Source organism: Solanum lycopersicum, chromosome 7 (assembly GCF_036512215.1).
Source record: "Solanum lycopersicum chromosome 7, SLM_r2.1".
In the NCBI taxonomy this organism is placed as follows: domain Eukaryota; kingdom Viridiplantae; phylum Streptophyta; class Magnoliopsida; order Solanales; family Solanaceae; genus Solanum; species Solanum lycopersicum.
The window spans coordinates 64,972,580-64,997,173 of NC_090806.1; the positions used below are offsets into that span (position 1 = coordinate 64,972,580).

At 32.0% G+C, this 24,594-nt stretch overlaps 4 protein-coding genes across 7 annotated transcripts; 2 read left to right on the forward strand and 2 right to left on the reverse strand.

Moving 5' to 3' along the window:
• Nucleotides 1-596: 596 nt before the first annotated feature.
• LOC101264841 (E3 ubiquitin-protein ligase RMA1H1) lies at nt 597-3,362 on the forward strand. 3 transcript variants are annotated; one of them, XM_010325435.4, is made up of 2 exons: nt 597-750; nt 2,388-3,362. In XM_010325435.4, the coding sequence occupies exon 2, from the start codon at nt 2,426-2,428 to the stop codon at nt 3,152-3,154; it is 729 nt and encodes a 242-aa protein (XP_010323737.3). In that variant the 5' UTR covers nt 597-750; nt 2,388-2,425; the 3' UTR covers nt 3,155-3,362. The 3 variants fall into 3 exon arrangements, with proteins under 3 accessions (XP_010323737.3, XP_069143184.1, XP_069143183.1); XM_069287083.1 differs by lacking the exon at nt 597-750 and adding an exon at nt 1,982-2,091; XM_069287082.1 differs by lacking the exon at nt 597-750 and adding an exon at nt 2,170-2,288.
• A 3,654-nt stretch (nt 3,363-7,016) lies between these two features.
• Nucleotides 7,017-12,137, reverse strand: LOC138337056 (pentatricopeptide repeat-containing protein At2g20710, mitochondrial-like). 2 transcript variants are annotated; one of them, XR_011210811.1, is made up of 3 exons: nt 11,756-12,137; nt 7,556-8,970; nt 7,017-7,314 (listed from the first exon to the last, which is right to left on the reverse strand). XR_011210811.1 is itself a non-coding variant. In XM_069287084.1 (2 exons), exons 1-2 carry the CDS (start codon nt 12,053-12,055, stop codon nt 7,789-7,791), a joined length of 1,482 nt encoding a protein of 493 aa, XP_069143185.1. In that variant the 5' UTR covers nt 12,056-12,133; the 3' UTR covers nt 7,364-7,788. The 2 variants fall into 2 exon arrangements, 1 of the variants encoding a protein (XP_069143185.1); XM_069287084.1 differs by lacking the exon at nt 7,017-7,314 and having other exon boundaries at nt 7,364-8,970; nt 11,756-12,133.
• A 1,888-nt stretch (nt 12,138-14,025) lies between these two features.
• On the reverse strand, nt 14,026-17,287 carry LOC101267624 (pentatricopeptide repeat-containing protein At2g20710, mitochondrial). The gene is made up of 2 exons (XM_069287085.1): nt 16,765-17,287; nt 14,026-15,439 (listed from the first exon to the last, which is right to left on the reverse strand). Exon 2 carries the CDS (start codon nt 15,227-15,229, stop codon nt 14,258-14,260), a length of 972 nt encoding a protein of 323 aa, XP_069143186.1. The 5' UTR covers nt 15,230-15,439; nt 16,765-17,287; the 3' UTR covers nt 14,026-14,257.
• Nucleotides 17,288-17,964: 677 nt separating this feature from the next.
• LOC101264232 (receptor-like protein EIX1) lies at nt 17,965-21,030 on the forward strand. The gene has a single exon (XM_010325434.4). The coding sequence runs from the start codon at nt 18,179-18,181 to the stop codon at nt 20,942-20,944; it is 2,766 nt and encodes a 921-aa protein (XP_010323736.1). The 5' UTR covers nt 17,965-18,178; the 3' UTR covers nt 20,945-21,030.
• Nucleotides 21,031-24,594: the final 3,564 nt, after the last annotated feature.

Below are 24,594 nucleotides of genomic sequence, written 5' to 3' on the forward strand. Positions count from 1 at the left end.
CCATAACAACTTCTTCTTTTTTCTATAAATAAAAAAGTGAAGTCATTTAGTTATCAAAAAAAAGTGAAGTGAGTTAACTTGTGCTCTCCTCCGTCAATATTAATTATTCATCTTATGATAAACAACTATCCTAAATTATCTAGTAATTTACTAATCAAAACAATGAATTTTTTCTACCATTATTATTTTTATAAACCTAAACAAGTTTATGTAAAAGTTTTTCTTTTTCAAATCTGTGGTTAAAAAGTAAATTAATTTACTAAAACTATTCATTTTATTTCTAATTTTAAAATAATGAAAATTGTAAAAAAATCCAAAGAGAGAAAACGGAGTTACTCAAACGGCGTACGCAAACCTCCCCGTAACTGCCACGTCCGTGAAATGACAAAAGTGGGCCCCGCTTTGTTTTCCCATTATGTTCTTATCACCAGAAGCAAGTAACAATTAGTAATTAATTAATTTAATTAAGTAATTAACAAATAAGTACATTTATTTATACTTCTAATTATCCTATACATACAGACCCCTTATATGTATAGGCGAGTCTTGTTAAAGCTGTGTATATATATATAGAACCAAAAACATTCATCTAATTCATCATCCAATCTACTCTATTATTCAAAACCTCTGTTTTCACCTTTTATTTTTGCTTCTAAAACACAAAGGATTCTTAGCTTTCTCCTTATAAAGACTCAATACTTTGCTTGTGTATTAGTTCAGAAACGTTCTTGATACAAATTTACTATTTGGGTATGTTTCTTTTTTTCATTATTTTTAAGTTTTATTCATGTGAGTCTAGATAAAGATAGCCCCTTTTCTGTTTTTTAGAAGATTTTGATGATAAAGTTTGGATTTTTATTGTTGAGAATGGATTAAAAAGTTCAGATCTCTATGTTTTGATGTAGTCTGTTCTTGAAGTATCTTGTTTCTGCATTTTTGTTAATGGGGTTTGTAGTTTTTCTTATCTTTGTTGTTTGTGTGGTGGTGGGGTTGGGGGTTGATTGTTGTGTGTGGTCTTTCTTATATGGACTTGAGCAATGCTGTGATTGAGCTAGTTTTTGTGATTGAGTTAGTCTTAGGTGTCGTATCTTTACGGGTTCCATCGTACTTTATTGGGATTGGTAAATTCTTGAAGATATTAGTAAAAGTTATAGGGAATGATAAGATTGGTTATGTAGGACTAATGAAGATTATAGTTTCTTATCATCAACCTGTAAAAGTGGCTGGTTTTGGATAGTTTAACTCTCTTTTGAAGTTGTAGGGACAAAAGGTTTTTCCTTTCTGGTTTGGGTAGCAAGGACTAAAAAGTCACCAGAATACTGTTTCTATCATGATCTTGATTATCTTTCTTCAAGTCTGCAGCTCAGGGGTTTTTTCTTGAAAATTACCTAAAACATATGCTTTTGACTATTCAACTGTGTCGCCGCATCCGTTTCAGATCCTTAGAAGTAAATTACTTTTGGAGGATCCGACAAATCATCGAACTAGTCTCTCTTATACTTCTTGTAAGTTGTGGATCCTCAATTGATCCAACTTTTGGGATCCTTGCATAGGAGGCAGGGCACTTACTATTGGAATTGTTGAAGGAGAGATTGAAAAATCAGATAGGCCTTACAATTGAGATTTTTGAAGGAGAGACGAAAATCGATTACGAGAACTTGATTGTTATAATGAAATGTGGTTATAAAGAGGTCTAACTGTAGTTTTCATTTCCGATAGCATAGATCAGGTTAACCTTATATTGGGTATCTTTGGATAACAAAAGATATATTTTTTATGACTCAATTCTGTGGTTTTCCATAGTTAATGCTGTACCACTTTGCTCTCATGACTTATTGGTGTACTTACTTTGATATTGAAGCCTTATCTTAAGGTGGTTTACCTATTAAATATGAATTGACTTGTGAGTTGGATAGGATGATCAGAGACACATATTTTTATTAAATGCCTTAGGTTTATCCATTTATTTACTATCTAGGCATCAATAATTCATATAGTTGTTCTTATCCTTGGAGAAACTGATTTGTACTTTGTATAACGTTAGATTTTTGTGATAGCTGTTGGATATTGGCTTTTGGGAAAAACCAATAGGTAGTTTCTCTTTGTACTCAACTTGTGCCTACATTTCATTGACCTTGTTTTTTTTCTTCATCTAAAACTAGATCCAAATAATGGGGCATTCTCTTGTAATTGATTAGACGTTTAGCATTGCATGGCGTCTTTTGTTTTATCGTTGCTTCTTTGAGTGTAGTGTACCATGAGGAGAAGATCAATAACATTTCCTTAAGGTTCACATGTTCAATGTTTATCGTAGTTCTGTATAGTGTTTATGAATTTCAAGTCTTTGTTCTTTTGGTTCTGAGATCCTTGAATTTGTATTTTTACAGGCATTAGAAGCCAACTTTGTTACATCAACAAGCAGGATATGGCCTTAGAACAGCTGGACACTACCTTTAACAAACACGATACTCCATTAGGGAAATGGAAGACAATGAACGATGAAGTTGAAGAGAATATTTCTGGTGGTTTTGAATGTAACATATGCCTGGATCTCGTCCACGACCCTGTGGTAACTTTATGTGGTCACCTCTACTGTTGGCCTTGCATCTACAAATGGATTCATTTCCAGAGTGTTCCCTCAGAAAATTTGGATCAGCAGCAACCACAGTGCCCTGTATGCAAGGCTGAAGTTTCAGAAAGAACTTTGATTCCACTCTATGGACGCGGTGGTCAATCTACCAAACCATCTGAAGGAAAGGCTCCGAATCTTGGTATAGTGATCCCACAAAGACCTCCTAGTCCAAGATGCGGCGGTCACTTACTGATACCAACTACCGATTCAAGTCCATCCCATCTACTTCAACGACGAAATGATCAACAACAGTCTCAAACACGTCAATCGCCTTATCAACCACAAAGCGCCTCACCAGGCACCACAGTTAATATGTTACAACCCTCCATGATTGGACAAGTGGCCTATGCAAGAATCTTTGGTAATTCATCAACAACTCTGTATGCATACCCAAACTCTTACAATCTAGCCATCAGCAGTAGTCCAAGAATGAGAAGGCAATTATCACAGGCTGATAGATCACTTGGGAGAATATGTTTTTTCCTATTTTGTTGCTTTGTGACATGTCTAATCTTGTTTTGAACACTTTGTCTGTTGCTTCTACTTTGTAAAAAAGAAGATATGATGTTGTAGTAGATAAGAAAATGTACAGCCTCAGCTAAATGTGTAAAAAAATCATAGAAGCATTTGCTTTCTTTGATTGTTGATAAAACATACTTGGAATTTGAGTGCTTGAAGATTTGAACCCTTTTTTGATGTATTAATCTAAGAAATGAGGTTGGTAATTCTATCCATTATTGTGCATAGAGATGAGTTTTACTACTAATTCTTGCGTAATTAATTTTTACGATATTAATCTTTGTACCAAACGATTCTTTAGTGTGTTTGGCGGGACGATAACATTTTCCAAAAATATATATTTCAATTTTCATGGTTCGAGAAATATTATCTTTAAAGCAAGACTTTTAGCTTAATGTAACGATAAATATAATAAGAAGATACAAAATTAAGTAACAATCAAGATAAACATTATATTTAATGAGCGATGATAAGTTATGAAATGATACATAACAACATTAATTACATTAATGAAATTTGTTTTTCCTTTGAATAAGAGAAGTTATTTTCTTGATTTTTACATGTTCTACTTTTAATTTCCCATCCTGTTGTATTAATTTACTATGTATAAATGTTAATGTACTATATTTTACTTAACTTTCCAAACACTCGAAATACATTATATATATAAAAAAAGATATGTTATTTTTTTTATGATCCTACCAAACACACCCTAAAAGGAGGCTAATTTTGTGTACCTTATTTTTTCTTATCAAGAAACAAGATAACCAAAATTGAATTGGTATATTTTCTCTGTCAACTTATTAGTTGGTGGACCTTATTTAATTCCTTTTTTTTTTTAAAAAAAAAGACCAATTCTGATTGGTTCTTTTCTTATTCTTTCTTTAGAATATAATATTATTATTATTATTTTATTAGAATAAAAGTGGTGTATCAAGTTATTCCACATAGCAAAGTTACTAGCTTTCACATTGTAATGGACATTTTTAATATTATTTTCGTGATAACGATCTTCAGATAAATCGTATATTTTTCGATTAATTTAAAATAGTTAATATTTTTTTTATCAATATATGTGTATTGAAAAACGCAACTCACTAATATTTAAATTAAAAAATAAATCAAATATCTTTTTTTGATCTATTGAATTTAAATTTTGAATTTCTATAATTTAAATTCTTAAATTTATATGATATGATTAATTCATCAAATGGGCATTTGATTATAAACCTGTCACAATCAAGGCATCAACATCAGAAAGCGAAATTATATTCCTCTCATTTGCTCGTTCTTATCAATACAGAATCATTTGTTTGATTCAAAATCAAGTTATTCGAAAATTATAATAATTTTAATAAATATTATTACTAGCATATATAATAATAACCAATATTTTGAAATTAAATATATTATGAAAATCCTTCATATATGATATACATCTTCTATAACATTATTCATTTTTTCTAAAATATTTAAACCTTTTATCTAAAGAAAATCCTAAAACTTCGTCAAACTAATAAGTATGTTTAAGATAATTCTAAAACAGAAGGATTAATAAAAAAAAAAAAAAAGATAATTGTTTAGATAATAACTTAATAATAAATTAATAAAGTTTACAAATATCCTACATTATTAAAATACAGAAAAGTTATTAAGTACTAATATCCAACATTTTCACTTTTATCACATTTATAATACATATTATCTAAAATAATTTATAAAACAATATAATACAAATTTTATTGATAAATAATATATTCATCGCACATCTTAATATAACATGTCAAATTTCTTAACAAATAAGTATAATATATTTTAAAACAATTATAATACATATACATATATATATATATATATATATATATATATATATATATATATATATATATATTTGCATACATAATTCTTTTTCAGTAGATTTATGATAATATTTCTATAAATAGTAATAATAAAAAATATGCTAAAATCAGTAATTATTTATTAAAAGATAATTATCTAAATAACTTCTCCATAAATATTTAATCCTTCTTGTTTTTTGTTCTCACCCCATGTCAGATATCTATATTGAAACTCAACTAAATTCGAATTTATATCTCAAAATTTCACATCAACAGATAAAATATTTTTTAACAAAAGCGACTCTGTAGAGTCTCGAGAAATAAGGATCCATCCTTATTAGGAAATGGCCACTTATTATTATTTAAAGGTGACACCATTTCGTGCGTGGTGGGCGCCGGCGGCAACGGTAAGCAGCCATGCTGACGGCGTCTGTGCACAGTGATGGAGATAATATATATTTATTTTTTTTAATTTTTAGTGATTCACAATTTACAGCTCAGCCAAAAGAAATGTCCAAAAGAATCCCATACCTAAATCACAATTTTCACTTGATTGTGTTTTTTTTTTTTTTTTGGTTTCTTATACTTTGTTCCAACTTGCTTTTTGTACTCATTTTTCTTGCAATTATAAGCAATGATGCTCATTTCTGTCCATATGCAACTATCCCAGTCTAATCACAGTCGTTCGTTATACTAAAAATATTTATTTAATAATATTTCTTCAATTTAAAAAAAAATTACTTTTTGTGTCTGAGTAAAAATATCTTAAAAGATTATTCAAGTATGTGAAATTGTTTCAAAAAGTCATTCAACTTTGTTTTATATTAATAAAGTCATTCAACTTATCAATTTTCTTTTATAAAATCACTCAACTTGAACTATTTTTCTGAAAAATAGTTATAACCAAAAAATAAATAGATAATTACACAAACCACCCTTAAAGTTTAGTTTTGCAATACTTATTTTAATTGTAGTTTAATAATATTATACTTTAACTCTTATTTTATTTATTACTTCAACAAATATTTTTTTACCTAATTATTATTAACATAAGAATTTATGATTTAATTAAATTTCTATTTCATCCATTTATTTAATTTTTTATGAATAATATAATTTCTTCCTTCCATTAATATATACTTGTCAATTATTTGTATATGATTACATATGTGCATCCATAATGATTGAATGGATAAATTTGATGCTGAATTCGGCTTCATTAAGTTGATTTATACACTCTTTTCATAACCTATGCATTTCGTTTAAGTATTCTTTAACTTTTTTTACTTAAGAAACTGCATGTATGTTGATCAATTTAATAAATGTGTGATAAATAAAAATTTAATCAAATCATAAATTTTTATGTTAATAATAATTATTAGGTTAAGAAAATATTTGTTAAAGAAAATAAAATAAGAGAGTTTAACGTAATATTATAAACTATAATGAAAATAAATATTACAAAACTAAACTTGAAGGGTGGTTGTGTAATTAATTTTTTTATTTTTTGGTTATAATGATTTCCTAGAAGAATAGTACAAAGTCGAGTGACTTGATTGATACAAAACAAAGTTGAGTGACTATTTGAAATAATTTCAGATACTTTTTCTTTTAAGTTATTTACTCCTATTTTATTCTTACTATTAAATATTCCATTATTTGTCATCTAACATATTTTTCAAAGCATTATTAATATAGTAGCAATACTTTATTATTTATTATTTCTTAAGGGGTGTATCAAGTCAATAGTGTACATCTATTATTGAACACAAGGAGTATATTTTTTTGTTTCAATATATGTAATGGTATTTAATTGAACACGAAATATAAGAAGGAAATTTTTTAATTTTTTTAATAATTTAATTACTCACTATTAAGAACAAAATAGGGAGAAAATAATTAAACTTATCTTGAACTTTTATAATGGATTAATGAGAAACCATTAATGGACATAATTTAAACCAAAATTTCTGCTATTGCCCTTTGTAAAATTATAAATAATTTTGCAAGTAGTGCAATTTATTATCTCCTAGTAAATAAAACTGCAATAAATGAAAGTATAAATATGAAAAAAAAATCATCTTAAACTTTATACAATTAAATTATTTAGAACAATAAAAAAATCTAAAAGAATCACTTAATATGAAACAGAGGAGTATATGGGAAAATATATAAAGAATTTACATATTGAACCCATTTAATTTTGAATTTAAAATTTCGTCTCTAATTATTTCCTTGAGTTAATGGCTAATAATTGCTCTTACAATACATTTTATCTTTATAGATTTGTCCCCTAAAGATCTTCAGCTACACCATATCTCATAACTAAGCAGAAAAAAGAAGACAACAAAGAGATAATATATATTATTATATCTCTGCAGAAAATTAATTTATTTTATTTATATTGCATAGAAATGAAAGAAAGAAATTATCATTCCCCTTTTTCTGGTGTCACTTGTCAACCAAAAAAAAAAAAAAAGTTACAGCTTGTAAAAGTAACGAAGGGAACTTGTAAAAAGAACCACTTTCGCGGAGTTTCAAATTCTATAAGTGAAAGAAGTTTTACCTGTGAAAATTTGAACTCCATGAATCATGACACTGCCTATTTTTCGAAAAATAGAACCGAGAAGTGATCACTGAACGCTACTTCTACCTGCCAAGTCTGCAACTATAGAACAGAGGCAGAGATCATTCTTTTAGAAGCAGCAATTGAAAAACCCAACTAATAAAAGGCAGTAGAAAGTTTTGATTAGTGATCATGATAAAAATTTAGAGAATCGTATAATCCGGCATCCAGTGTCAACAAGTCTCCTCAAGGTCTGTTTCATTAAGTGCCTCGGACTTGCGATTTCCAATTTCAATATACTTATCTAAACCCCCCTCAAATTCTTTCGAGCAGAGACCTCGCACCCTAAGTAAATCTTTAAGCTCTTCTTCACCTTGAGTATCTCCTTTTGATTGCAAGTACTTCACACAGGAAGCCAAACTGTGGAAGTGTGGCTTCCACCCTGGCTTACTAGCCAAGATTGCTTTCTTCATCGTCTCCACTGCCTTGTCCATGTCATTTTGTACACAATAACCAAGTGCCAGACGATTCCATGAGCTCCCATTGGGATGCTTCCCACTTGCCTCGAGTTGCCCTATGAGTGATATTGCTTTTTCCATATGACCCTTCTTGCAGTAAGCACTTATGAGCAAGTTTGGAATTCGAATGTCAAAGTGTACCCTGTTTGTTTCCCACTCAGCAAATATCTTCTCCGCACCGTCAAGATCATCCAACTTTTCTAGTCCACGTATCATACAATGATAACTTGAATTGTGACGCTTAACTTTTTGCTTGTATTTATTCCATATACGATAGACATCATCTTTGTTTCCCATACTAGTATAGAGAGTAATTAGCATGTCAATACCAAGCTTTTCTCTTTTCCCCTTGAGTCTATACTCACATTTCTTCAATGACTCATTAGCCTTTTCTATATCACCAGCTTTCAAGTATCCCTTGGCAACAACTGTGTAAGGATTCCAATTGATCAGCAGAGGATCAGCTTCCATCTTCATCAGAACCTTCTCCATCTCCCTAACATCGGGAACAGATGCATAAGCATTTAAGAGGATACTATAGGAAATCATATCACCAGAAACTCCCTTGTCTTCCATCTCTAACATAAGTGACTGTAGCTTCTCAAGATATCCCAATTTAGCATAAAGGGTCATCATAACATTGTATGCTACTGTGCCAGCATAGGCCAACTCCTTCAACTTTTGCATGGTATCTTCTGCTTTTTTTATGACCATTGCATTAGCATAACAGTTCAAGAGAGCACCATATACCTGGTAGGTTCTTAAATCATCTGGAATGCTAGTGAAATATGTCTCTGCGGCTTCCAGACCATGGGCTTTTGATACTAAATCCAGTTCGACTGCAAAATCTCTAGGCGATATATCAAAATCTTTGGACTTCTTAATCCACTCAAAAACCTGTGATTGTATAAGAAGCAGAAATTGCTATTTTGTAAACTGAACCAATACATAAGTTAGGAAAAGAAAAGTTAAGCACGCAACCTAGTCTTTTTTCCTTGGTTCCCCAAAGGCTAGTATTTTGAACGAAAATATGACTGATTAATACGAACTTCATGATGTGGACGAATTTATGGATCGCGCTTGTTAAATCAACATTAAACTGATTCAGTTGAAAATATTTGTGGAACATGCAAGTTTACAAGGTATCTCTTACAAAGTCGAGTTGTACAGAGGAATTAATCAGAAACAGTGTTACCAAAATCGCTTAAAGCAAGGCTCAAAACATGTTGAGCGCTTCGCCTCGCTTAATGTGCGCTTCAGTGTAGTCATCAAAGTTCTAAGACAAACTTATCCACATAAATGAGCATCTCTGAAGAGGTGACACTAAACAATTCATGTTTGTTACTAGTCTTTAATTAAACATGTACATTTTGTATTTTTCTCATTGTGCCTTTTTTACATTGAAGTCCACACTTTATTTGAACTTCGCGCTTAAGCCCTAACGAAAAACAAAGGTCATGTTGGATGAAGGATAATAATTTGGTTCATGTATAGTTTAAAGATTCACTTCAGGACCTGGTTGACTAATCAAATGAAGCTCTTGTTTCTATGGGAAGAATAATAAGAGAAAAAGCAGGTAAGGAGAGGACTGTTTTAGGAATAGTTATCAAAGGTGCGCTTAAGGCCTGAAGCGAGGCTCGAAACGTGTTGAGGGCTTCGCCTTGCTTCATGTGCGCTTCAGTGTTGTCATCAAGGTTATAAGGCAAACATTTCCTTGCCAATGAGCCTCTTGTGAAGAAGTGAAACTAAATAATTGATATTTCATTTTATCATAAACTTTTTTCATTTTCTTTGGTCATATATTTGTCATCCATGTTTATAATTATTAGTCTTGGACTAAACATATATATTTGTGTTCTCTTCTCCCTTTGCGCCTTTTTTCATCAAAGCCCACGTGAAGTCCCCATAGACCTAGAGTGTTTTTGCGCTTTTTTCCTTTGATAACACTTTTTAGGAACGACTCTTAGAATACTCAAAAGTCCAAAACCAGACAAGCCCAAAAACTCTACAAGAGCTAATCACACTTCTTAGCTTAAAACTTTCGAATTGATTACAATGTGTTTGTATTTATTCGAACAAAGAAAATATTTGCAATATATAGTTTTAACAGAAATAGAAATTGCATAGACTGATAGATAGTTCTTCGGCTAAAGTGCTTCTAAGAATGTAGATCGCTCTAATCTTAGGCGTTAATCTTAATTCCTCACTATAACAAATTTATTAGCAAATTACATATGAAAGCAACACTTTCCCACCCCACCCGCCCCTCCTAAATTTATATCCTCAAAGAGAAGGGACTAAAAGGAGTCTTAGAACTCTAGGCATCATCCTAAAGAAAGGTAAACAAGAGAAGTCTTTAAATCCCTATCACATCCAATTAATGGCCAAACAGAGTAACATTAACAAATTAATGGTTAAGCAAATTGTTGCAGTACAAAAAACTTAAACTAAGTAAGATCCACTTTGAAGCATCTTCAGTCTTAAGCCTGGTATTAAGGAATAAGGCTGATGAAGGTTGACAAACAACATGATGATAGTCAAACTATTCTATGGATTCATGGATATTTTGCGATTGAAGCTAATTGATAAATATTGCAGTCCAACACGGGTTAACCAGAACATTCACTTGTAATGCTGAATCGTAAATAAGGATGGTTCAGTCCATATACCATCCCTCCCATTACCATAATAGGATATGCGATTATCCTTAGTGCTTTTTGTGCTGAAGAGACTAAACAAAACTTAGCCTCTTAAAATAATGAGGAATTTGTACATGAAGCTGAAGCAATACGTAGCCTCTTTGAATCCCTAAAAGATTAAAAGGGATTCCTTATTGGATGTGTGGCATACTAGAAAAAATAAGATTAGAAATGAAGATATTCGGAACTGGGTCTGAGTGGCCTCTGTGGAAGACAAGATACGTGAGGCAAAACTGAGATGATTTAGCCATGTGAAGAGATACACGAATGCCTAGTGTGGAGGTATGAGGTATTGATAGAGGTTGGACAAAGAAACTAATGGAGAGGTGATTGTGAAAAGGTGATAGAGAGGACATGACACAACTTCAACTTATCAAACACATGATCTTGGATAGGAGCTTATGGAAGATACCAATTAGGGTCAATGGTCAATAAGTAGTTGAGTGTTGTCTCACTTATCTTTCCATATTCATAGTCGTACTATTATTCTTGTAGTTTCTAATTCTACGTTGCTCGGACTCTTCAAAAATGCCAACGGGTGCTTGTTGAATTCGCCAAAAGTAGTGTATTTTTGGAGAATCCGAGAGGGGTGCGGCATGAAAAGTAGAGAGTCCGCGCAACTAAGAGTTTCTTGTTTCTTCGACTTCTATCACACTTATTCTTTCTTGTACTTCGATTCTCGTATTTTTTCATTATTTTAATGCCTTGTTTACTTCTTTTCCTGAGCTGAGCATCTATTAGAAACAACCACTCTAGGTCAAGGTAAGGTCTACATACACACTATCCTCCCCACAAGCCACTTGCGGCGTTCTCCTTCTATGAGTTCTACCACCATATGAACTTCAACAACAGACCAAATTCAAAAACTCCCCCACCCCCACCCCCAAAATGAAGTTCGTTTCAATTAGTATGATTTTCGCAAATCAATTATGTAAAGGAAATAATCCAAATTGCAGAAGTAAAAAGCAATACAAAAGACAGACCTGAAGGGCATGATTGTAGCGACGGTAAGCTCGAAACTGTCTGACGATGATCTGTAGGTCTTCATACTTAATGGGATTTTGCTCAGTAACCCATTTGTCGAGTACAGATATGACGGAGTCCTTAGAGCGCGTCAAATAGAGTAGCCTACTGTTCAGAGCATTCTTTGGAGACGCTTGTTCATCTTTATCAGGCAAAAATAAGGAGGCTAGGGTTTCAGTATTTGTAGAATATGAAGAAGAAGAAACCCTTAAAAAACAAGTACTGAATTTCCACCATGACTGTTGGACAAGTTTCACCATTCTTACCAGAAATGCAGAGTATGCCTCACTGTTTCACAACACTCTTGTAACCCTTCTTGCAATAAAAAAAAATATTATTTTAGTTTCACTTGTTAAAAAGGCCATTTGTTATACTTATGATTTAAAACAAATGATGGATATTTATTTATTGTGATTATAAATTATTTTTAAATTTAAATTATTATTTCATATAAAAAATGTGTCATTCGTTTTTAACAAGAAATTGAGTAGTATAAATTGAAACAAAGAGATAAGTAATTTGTTTAAGTAAGTGTATTTTTAATTTATTGGACAACTTTTACGTATAGCAAACATACAATTCATATCTGTATGCTATAGCAAAGTTTGAATAATTGCACTTCATATCAAACATATAAATGTATAATTCGTTATGTATATACAATTGAAGCGAATTGTATAAACGAAGTGTATAAAACGAGAAAGAGAAAGAAACTTAGGGCAGAAAATTGTATAAAACGAAGTGCATTAAGCAAATTGTATGATTATAAGTGTATAGAATGATGATATACAATTTGAATTTGTATAAAATGAGAAAGAGAGAAAGACAAAAGAGACTTGGGCAGTAAATATATAATTGAATCGAATTATATAAAACGAGAAAGAGAGAAATTATATACAATTTGAATTTGTATAAAACGAAAAAAAGAAAAAGCCAAAAGCAACTGGGCAGAGAAGTATTTTTATTGTATAATTATAAATGTATAGGACGAAAATATATGTATTTGCATGTGTATATACAATTTTTTCTCGCTCTATACAAACAGAAATGCAATTTATACATTTCGTTTCTGTTTGTATAAGCGAGTGAGGCGAGCGAGACTAAGGAGAGTGACGAGCGAGATCTGAGAGAGGGGAACAAAAAGATATATATTTATACAATTTTCTCTCACTTTATACAAATAAAAACAAATTTAATACACTTGTGTTTGTATAAAAATGAGAGGAAGCGAGCAAGAGAGGAGAGTGGCGAGCGAGAATTTGAGGGATAGAAGTGACTGATAAACAGTTGCTACCGAACACAATTAAATCAAAGAGTGATTATAACAATTAATTTAGTTTATTGATTTGCCATTATATACAATTTTCGCTTATTTATTTGGTTGATTTTTATTTTCTTAGAAAATGTTTTTTTTAAATGTTTTGATCAATTAAATATTTGAAGCATTTTCTCAATTAAATACTTAAAACTTAAAAGTGTTGGCTGTCAATTTTGCCGAGTGAGTTTTAGTTGTCTATGTTTTGAGTGGCAATAAAAATAAGTCATAAATATTTACTTGTTTATAATTTATCTTACTAGGGATAACAAAAAAATTAAATTAAATTGTTCGTCTCAAAATAGTTATGGTATTTTTAATTTTTATGTGTTCTTTAGAAAACATTAATTAGGAGGGGTGTTTGATTATTATTACTCCATTCGTCTGAAATTGTTTGTTATGTTTGATTAATTTTTAAAGGTAAATTAGATTATATTAATTCGATATTTTAAACAAAAAAAATAAATATTTTGTAACTATATGAAAAGTACTATAAATTACAATTTTATACATATTAATACAATGAAAAAATACATCTTAAAATATTAATCAAAATTTTTATAATTTAACTCTAAATATAAAAATTATAACAAATAATATCGAAGGGAAGGAGTACCAGGAGTAATCTCTATTCATAATTTCATACTCTATTTATGTGCCATGATTGAAGTATTTACTTACTTCATTTCTATTATAAGTCACCATTTTAAAATATCATTTTAAATTTTACGTTTTTAAAAAAAATAAAGTAAGTTTATCATTATATCTTATTTTGTGATTTTTTAAAGTTAAATTTTCAATAAATAAATATAAATTTATTTATTTATTATTGACTTAATTGACTCTTGATCATTGATAAATAATTATTTTTTATAGATTGGTCAAATTGATATTTTCAATGTCAATAGCTCTCAATTATAAAATAAGAAGAATAATATCATTTATGATTTATAAAATGATGATAAGAACCACATATATATAGGAACAGAGGAATAGTCAAAGTCTGCAACTATACAACAGAGCCAGAGATCATTCTTTTAGATTCAGCAATTGAAAGGCAGTAGAAAATTTTGATTAGTGATCATGACAAAAATTTAGAAAAATCATATAATCCACTATCCAGTGACATAGTTTTTTCTTACTATTGTCAACAAATCTCCTCATTGTCTGTTTCATTAAGAGCCTCAGACTTGCGATATCCGATTTCAATATACTTATCTAAACTCCTCTCGAATTCTTTCGAGCAGAGACCTCGTACTCTAAGTAAATCTTTAAGCTCTTCTTCTCCTTGAGTATCTCCTTTTGATTGCAAATACTTAACACAGAAAGCCAGACTCTGAAAGTGAGGCTTCCACCCTGGCTGACTAGCCAAGATTGCTTTCTTCATCGTATCCACTGCCTTGTCCATGTCATTTTGTACACAATAACCGAGTGCTAGACGATTCCATGTGCTCCCATTGGCATACTTCCCACTCTCCTCGAGTTGCTCTATGATTGATATAGCCTTTTCCATATGACCCTTCTTGCAGTAAGCACTTATGAGCAAGTTTGGAATTCGAATGTCAAAATGTACCCTGTTTGTTTCCCACTCAGCAAAGATCTCCTCTGCTCCATCAAGATCATCCAACTTTTCCAGTCCACGTATCATACAATGATAACTTGAATTGTGACGCTTAACTTTTTGCTTGTATTTATTCCATATACGATGGACATCATCTTTGTTTCCCATACTAGTATAGAGAGTAATGAGCATGTCAATACCAAGCTTTTCCCTTTTCCCCATGAGTCTATGCTCGCATTTCGTCAATGACTCGTTAGCCTTTTCTCTATTACCAGCTTTCAGGTACCCCTTTGCAGCAATTGCGTAAGAACTCCAATCAATCAGCAGAGGATCAGCTTCCAATTTCATCAGAACCTTCTCCATCTCCGAAACATTGGGAATAGATGCATATACATTTAACAGGATATTGTAGGAAACCAAATCACCAAAAATTCCATTGTCTTCCATCTCTAGCACAAGTGATTGTAGCTTCTCAAGATATCCCAATTTAGCATAAAGGGTCGTCATAACATTGTACGCCAGTGTGCCAGCATGGCCCAACTCCTTCAGCTTTTGCATGGTATCTTCTGCTTTTTTAAAGACATTTGCATCAGCATAGCAATTCAAGAGAGCACCATATACCTGGTAGGTTCTTGAATCATCTGGAATGCTAGTGAAATATGTCTCTGCAGCTTCCAGACCATGGGCTTTTGATACTAAATCCAGTTAGACTGCAAAATCTCTAGGCGATATATCAAAATTCTTGGACTTCTTCATCCACTCAAAAATCTGTGATTGTATAAGAAGCAGAAATTGCTATTTTGTAAACTTAACCAATACATAAGTGAGGAAAGAAAAGTAAGTACGCAACCTTGTCTTTTTTCCTTGGTTCCACAAAGGCTAGTATCACAAACAAAAATATGACTGATTAATACGAACTTCATGATGTGGACGAATTTATGAATTGCTCTTGTTAAATCAACATTAAACTGATTCAGTTGAAAATATTTGTAGAACATATAAGTTTACAAGGTATCTGTTACAAAGTCGAGTTGTAAAGAGGAATTAATCAGAAATAGTGTTAGCAAAGGCATACTTAAGCCCTAAAGTAAGGCTTGAAACATCTTAATGTGCTTTAGTATTGTCATCAACGCTCCAAGACAAACTTATCCAGACAAATGAGTGTTTCCTGAAGAGGTGACACTAAGCAATTGATGTTTCACTAAACAATTCATGCTTATTATTATTAATCTTGGACTAAGCATGTATATCTGTATTATTTCTCCATTGCACCTTTTTACATTAAAGCCCACGTTTTATTTGAGCTTACCACAAGGCTCAAAACATATGGAGGATAATAATCTGGTTCATGTATAGTCTTTTTTGTGCTGAAGAGGCTGAAGGAATACTTAGCCTCTTAAAATAATGAGGAATATGTACATGAACCTGAAACAATACTTAGTGTCTTCAAATTCCTAAAAGATTAAAAGGGATTTCATAATGGATGTGCATACTAGAAAAGATAAGGTCGGGAGTGGCAGTAGGCGAGACTGAGATATTTTGGACATGTGAAGAGGACATACATGGATGTCCCAATGTGGAGAGGTATGAGAGGTTGACTATGGATGGTGTCAGGAGATATAGAGGTAGACCATAAAAGCTTATGGAGATGTGATTGTGGTGAGGCGATTAGACAGAACATGTTGCAGCTTCAACTTATGGATGATATGAATTAGGGTAGACTGTTAGTACATAGTTGAGTGTTGTCTCAATCCGTCCATACTAGTAGTCGTAGTATTAGACTTTCTAGTTTCTTCTTTATTCGACTTCTGTTATTATTATTTATCATTCCTTGTACTATGACTATCATATAACTTCACTCCAAATATTTTCTTGAGCTCAGAGCTTATCAAAAACAGTCTCTCTAATTCGAGTTAAGGTCAACCTACACACTAAGCCACTTATGGGAAATGAGATTATTCTCCATTTCCCTATTAACATTCTCCCTCAATACCAGAAAACAGACCAGATCAATTAATTCAGTTTTAGCAAACCAACCATGGAAATTATCTAAAGGAAATAATCAAAATTGCAGAGGTAAAAAAGAAAGAAACCTGAAGGGCCTGCTTGTATCGACTGTAAGATCTAAGTTGTTTGATGATACTCAGTAGTTCTTCATACTTAATGGGATTTTGTTCAGTATCCCATTTCTCCAGTACTGATATGACGGATTCCTTAGAGCGATTCAAATAGAGTAGCCTATTGTACAGAGCATCCGAGGTTAACGGTTTACAAATTTGTTCATCTTTATTAGTCAAATCTAAGGAGGCTATAGTTTCAGCTATTGTAGAATATGAAGAAGAAGAAACCCTAACAAAACAAGTTCTCAATTTCCACCATGATTGTTGAACAAGTTTCACCATTCTTACCAGAAATGCAGAGCATATGTCTCACTATTTCACTCTTCATTTTAACCCTTGTGCCAATAAAAATTGTCTCACAGGCAAATTGGATAAATATATTCGAACCCATGATAAATGATACGCAAATATTTACCCTCATATTTTTGTGAGATATTAATGTTTCTGTGCGAAAAACTAGAGTAGATAGGAATATAATACTCGCTCGATATTGTTTGTCATGATTTCTTTTTTTAAGTTAAATTATAATATTTTTTTACTAAAAATGTAATTTTTTATTATATTAATATACAATAAATTGTACTTTTCATATAGTTGTAAAATATCTAATTTTTTTAGTTTAAAATATCAAATTACTCTTTACTTTTAAAAATTAATCAATTGACTTTCAATAACAAACAATTTTAGACGAAGAGAGTATTTGTTTTTTTTCCTTTTTTAGGTTAAAAAAGGATATATTTGAAAATGAGTTAAATTTCAGATTCAGAAAAATAACTTAGCCTTTTTTAATTTTTTAGTCTTTATTTATAAATTTTGCCGTGTAAATTTGAGTTGCTACTTTTTGACTGATTAAAAAACTGATAATGTTTTGTTCTAGATTTGTTAACTAACAACACAAACCTGAAGAAAATTGACAACAAAGATTGTCCATTTCCTGAAAACTTCCTAGTTTAATAATCCTTCCGTCCATTTTAACTTGTTCATATAGATTTGATACACTCGTTAAAGAATAATATATAAAATGATACATTAAATTCGAAATTCTATGTGAATTCAATGTATTTTTAATTTAATATTACAAGATTCAGAAATTATTTTAATTTTTTAAATTTTGTGACAAGTCAAAATCAGACAAATGAAACCAGAGTGTAATGCAAAACGTGCCAATTAAGAAGACTATTAAACTAATTCATGTCCCAAGAAGTCATCTAATCATGGCCAAATAATATAGACAATATTTTAGTCTATGCTCTTACTGTCTATATTCACACGTTGGTTGTTACAGATGATAAAATAATAATCTAATTCATAGAGCAGGTATGCAGTTGTTAGATTTTCAGATTTTTCTCATTTGATCTTTGTCTGTACTTTGATCAATATTCTGAAGATGAGTGTATCTAAAAAATTCATTCAACAGCTTATTGTGTTTGACATATTTGTCGCGCTGTCAGTTACCAGTGGTGTTGTGTTCAGTTCAGGAGTTGCTGATGGGAATATCAAGTGCCTTCAGACGGAATTAGAAGCTCTTCTCAGTTTCAAACGGGAGTTGTTAGATGTCCGTGGACGTCTTTCTTCATGGGGAAATGAAGGATTTAATCAAGATTGTTGCACATGGAGAGGTGTCCAGTGTGACAATCAAACCAGTAATGTCATTAGACTCGACCTTCGTGGTCCTTCTGGTCCTAATGCGTCTGCTGCCATTGCGCCGTTGATAGGTAAGATAAGTCCTGCCTTACAAGAATTGAAGCAGTTAAAGTATTTGGATCTTAGTTACAACCGAATTTCAGGAGGTATACCGGACTTTCTTGGTACTCTGAGTAAGTTGGAATACCTCAACTTATCTTGTATTGGTGATGATTTTACGACAGTTCCTAAACTTGGCGATCTTTCTAGCTTAAACACCCTTGATTTGAGCTATAATGATTTCCTATCTGTGAATAACCTTGAGTGGATTTCGAGTCTTCATCAATTGAGATACCTTGCCATACGTTACGTTAATAATCTGAATAATTCTGTATATACCTGGCTGTTTAAGTTGAGCAATCTGACTCACCTTGATCTCTCTGGTAATACTTTATCTGGTCAAATTCCTGATTCTTTTTGTAATATGAAATCCTTAAAACGCCTTGATCTGTCTCGGAATACGCTTGGAGGTGGCTTCCCTAGATGTCTTGGTAACAGTAGTGATTTGAAGTTGTTGCAACTGTCTTCCAACAATCTAGACGGGCAGCTACCTGAGATAATGAATAACTTGTCATGCGTGTCACATTCTCTCGAGTACCTGAACCTAGAAGAGAATCACATTGGTGGTTCACTGACTGATATTGTAGCAAAGTTTGCATCTTTGAGAGAACTGAGGCTCGGACGTAATAAGTTGAATGAATCCATCCCGGGAGCTGTGGGAGAACTACCAAGTCTAGTTCTTCTGGATTTATCTTGGAACAGAATCACAGGATCAGTCCCTGATCTTTTTCTGTTATCGTCGTTGAGGGAATTGTATCTTTCTCATAATCAGTTAACTGGTGTAACGGAGAGTATTGGACGTCTTTCCAAACTTGAGAAGTTGTACCTTGACTTCAATCTGCTTGAAGACACAATATCTGAAGCTCATTTGTTCAAGCTCTTGAAATTACGTGAGCTGGACCTCTCTTATAACACTCAACTACATATTCGAGTCAGTTCAGATTGGCTCCCGCCTTTTCAGCTGGATCTCATTCGTTTTACCCACTGCAAATTGGGTCCTCAATTCCCAAACTGGCTGAGGAATCAAAACAACATTTCCGAGCTTGATTTCTCAGTTTCTGGACTTTCGAGAGACGTTCCTAGTTGGTTCTGGGAGCAGTTGCCTGGATTGACATTCTTAAACCTTTCTTACAATGATATAGGAGGAAATGTACCCGATCTCTCAAAGAAGATGAGTGATCTTCTTTGTATAGATTTAGCTACAAACAAATTCACCGGTCCAATACCACGATTTCCTACCAGTGTTATAACAGTTGATCTCTCCAACAACATGTTCTCCGGTACCATCTCCTTCATTTGTGACAATTTTGATTACTTGGGATATCTTGATCTCTCAGACAACAGGTTGTCCGGAGTGCTTCCTCACTGCTGGACGCTTAGAAGTATCATGCATCTCAACTTAGGGACTAATAACTTCTTCGGGGAGATACCTGATTCGATAGGCTCATTGCAGACAATGGGAATGCTACATCTTCAAAACAATCATTTGACAGGAGAACTACCTCAGTCCCTGGCAAATTGCAAAAAGTTGAGGGTTATAGACGTTCGGTCTAATAACTTGTCTGGTGAAATTCCAGAATGGATTGGGAACAACATACCTGACATCATTATTGTTATCTTAAAATCCAACAGGTTTAGTGGAAGCATACCTTCAACCATATGCCAGCTAAAAGAACTTCAAATCTTGGACTTATCTGAAAATAAGATATCCGGGATCATACCAAAATGTATCAACAACCTCACTGCAATGACCGAAGAAGAGAGCACAATGCAACAAATCAAGAGTTGGTATTTTCAAGTCGATGATGAAGGTAATGTCAAAATAAATGCCTCATACGATGAGACAACAGTTTTGATGTGGAAGGGACGACAATTTGAATACAGCAGCATACTTGGTATGGTAAAGAGCCTCGATCTTTCAAGCAACAACATGGTGGGAGAAATCCCTATTGAAATTACATCTCTTGTAGGTTTGCACGGTTTGAACCTGTCGAGCAACAACTTAACGGGCAGCATCCCTCTGAGGATTGGTGAAATGAAGGCACTGAATTTCCTAGACTTAAGTACAAATGATCTTACAGGGGAAATTCCTGCTAGCCTTTCACAGTTAAGTCACTTGGGAGTCTTGAACTTGTCTTGCAACAACTTGTCTGGTCGAATCCCTTTAGGCGAACAGTTACTAACTTTCAACAACAGATCCTACATTGGCAATCATGGTCTTTGCGGCTATCCACTAACAGAAGCTTGCTCTCTGGAGGAACTTCCTCGAGACTCAACGTTGAGTGATGAGGACGAGTTTATAACTCCAGAATTTTATATTAGTATGGGAATCAGCTTTATTTCTGCATTTTTGGGAGTCTCAGCTCTGATGTTGAATAGAAGGTGGAGTTATGGTCTACTTAGATACTAGCAAATCAATAATGTAACATCACACAGTTAAATGTAGGTTTACTTACATACCATGATAAGTAGCTATATAATCTCGAGTTCTTGAAACTTTGCATTTGCCTGAATTTTTATTCGATGTGCATTGTACACCACACGAATCAGCTAATCCTCGAATATTTATACTGTACGAGTTGTTTATTTAACCTTTATGTCGTTTTCTCAAGCAAAACCATTCATTTTAAGGAGCACCATAGATCATCTGAGTGCAAGCAAGAGCAAACCTCATCCTCTGCCTCCCATTTGGAACTCAATATTGATAGCTTGAATTACTGATTACATGAAATAATTATAAGATGTATACTTTTTAAATTTGTCTCTTTTTATCTGTAATTTAAATTTTTTGTTATAATTTTATTTGTTTCTATTATTTTAAATTCTTTTTATTTTTATTTCTCATTATATATTATTTATTATTATATTTCATTTTCTTGTCATTCTCACACTATATTTTTATGCTATTTTTCGTCTTATCTATTTCATTTATTTATGTATTCCGTCTTTGTTTTTTCATTAACATAATTTTGTTAATATTTTTATTTTTATATTGAAGTAGAGTTTCTTGTTGAATAACATTATAGATTTGTCTTTTAAATCATATTTATATAGGTTACGTTGAAATTTGACATAAGAGTATTACGTTAGGATTTTTATTTTGAATTATAAACTTTTGTTATATTTTCAATCTCATTTGTTTTAGTAGAATTGACTTGATATTTCACAATGTAAGTCATTTATTTTTTTAGTTAGACTTAATAACTTGTTTCTTTATCAAATATTTTCATAATTTGTGACATTATATTTATAATATTAATCTTTTTGTCTAACATGTATTTTATAATGCATGTAGAAATTTCGTACTTTTAACTTTTATTATTAATTTGATTAATATATACTATATTTAAAAAACATAAATTTTTTGTTGTAATATTAATTAAGAATATATGTTTATTGACGAAAATATTTTCAAAAGATAATATATATTTTAATTATTTAATTTGAAATCATATATAAAATCTCTTATTTAATAGTTTAACCTTATAATTATAGTTGTGTAACAAAACAATATATTAAAAAGTAATTACTATTTTCTAGTACTCCCTCCGTCCTCAATTGTTTGTCAGGATAAAATCATATATTTTCCTCAAAACAAAATTTAATACGAAGTGTAATTTGATTAATATAACCCTACTATATTAAGAATATTAAAAGTTTACATAATTTTTCAACTAAACAAAATGAAATAATTATTAAGGACAAAAAAAAACTAATTATTTCTTGATTGTTTAAATTGACAATTAATCTTCGCATCTATTTTCAGTTTGGTTGAGATTCTCATATTAAATTTCTTGGTTTTAATTCTATCAAATTGATTCCTTTTGAATAATTATACGATGTGCCATTTTGAGAGACTAAAATAAATTGTTCCTTTGCTATGTATTTTCATGAGTTTTGTCACGATCCAAAAATGGGCGTGATGACACTCGTCTTATCCCACCAAGACAAGTCAGCCTAAAACTCAACCATTACAATAAAGTGCGGAAGTAAAATATAAGTAACTTAATAAAAAACCCAAAACCTGGTAGTCACGTGTACAAACCTCTAAAGTATTACAATTGATTCAAAAGAAAACTCAAGTCTCAAATGAAGTTGTTTCTAGAATAGAACAAGATCATAATTAAGGAGAAGAAAGTCTGCTGCGATGGAAACAGCCACCTGACAAATCTCCAGGAAGCCTCGGAAAAGAAGAGAATGACAAGTACAACAAAAATCCAGGCTCATAACCTACAAAAATTTGTAGAAGCAAGGGGTGAGTACCAAATCACACGGTACTCAGCAAGTAAACCTCTAAATACAAGCTAAGGGTATGAAATATGGGTACTCCTACCACCCCCAACCGAACCTCTACAACTACAACCTGCATTAAAAATCAACCCAACCTAACAACTCATAGTTTACATAGCACGTAGCTCAACAACACTTAGACAAATTAAATATCCTCAACAACAACACTTCAACAAATTACATATCCGCAATAACAAGCTCAACATTGATCAATCACAAGTTCCATAGAAAGGTAATCAGAAGATCAACAAAACACGATATCAAGTTCACTAATGATAAATATGTGCAATGCAATGGAATACAATGTCAAGTATAATGATGCATGCCTGACCTAGTGATACACACCCGCTGTCTCTCAGTCCGGGACCCATGGGGGACATATCTGTCCATGCATCTGTCGCGGCGCACGACACGACCCTCGATAATAGTAACCATCGTGGCGCGCGATACGTCCCTCGAAATATAGTATCCATCGCGGCGCGCGATACGTCCCTCGAAATGGTACATCCTCTTAAGTACCCATTCTATCTCAATGCACATAACACTTGTCACAACCAATGCCTCAGAATAATGCAGATGAGAATTTCACACAAATAATGAGGAGATGATTATTTTCATAACGTCGCACAGTTCACAACCACACAAACATGAAGTTACATCAACAATGATTCAACAAGTCTTCAACCCTTTCTCAACACATCACACGTAAACAATTAAGCACATTGCCTTTTGTTATCCCTTTTTTTCATCATTAGAATTAACCAGTGTGGACAAGTCAACCCATCACCAATCCCGTTACTCCCAAACATATACCACAAGGAAATACACACATTTCATACACTTAACAAGAATTTAGAAATCCACTTGCCTCAAACAATCGAACAATCACCCCGGGACTTGAGCCTTCCCGTTTCGCTGAGCTTCCAAATTAATACCATCTATTCAAGTGAATATGCACAATAAGGTTTTGGAACTAAAAAACACCTATATAATTATGTGTCTAGTCTTGACCCAAAAACTCGCTATATACAAAGTTTAGTACTTAGTAGTTGATCTTGATGGAATGGTCTTGAGGATGAGCTCACTTTGAGAGATGAACACCGACTAGTAGGTTATAACTCAAGCTTTTTGTATGTTTGTCATTATTCTTCCTCCTCCTTCTTCTTCTTTATGTTCGAGGACGAACATGATTTTTAGTGGTGGATAATGTAATAACCTGTCATATCAATTTTTGAAATTTTTTTTTGATATGACAGGTTATTACAAGTTTATCTTGTTGAGTAAAGTATTTCGCTGCTTAGTTTGTCAGGTCCAGAGCTTGCTTGTGGCCATCAATAATTTTCAAGTGTCAATCTTGCAAAAAGTGTAGGTTTGAAGCGTGACAAAAATGAAGGAAATATAAATCTAAGTTATTTATATTAAAAAAATAGACAAAAACCAAATCTAATAAATTTTTGAATACTTAAATTAAATCAGTAAATGCATAGTTAAGAGACTAAAAATAATAAATGCATAATTAAGAAACTAACACTAATAATTTTTTAAATAACTAAATCTAATAAGATAATTTAGAGACTATTTTAAATCTATTCCTATAATTAAAAGACTATTTATATCATTTTCTAGATTTCTAAATATTAGATGGAAGGGAATTGATTTTTTCTTTAAAAGAATCAGGTCACATTCTTTAAAAATGTGTATCTTCAAGACATTTCATTTATGAAAAAGAAAAAGAAAAAGAACGTCTCGTTCGCCATTATTGTCACGATG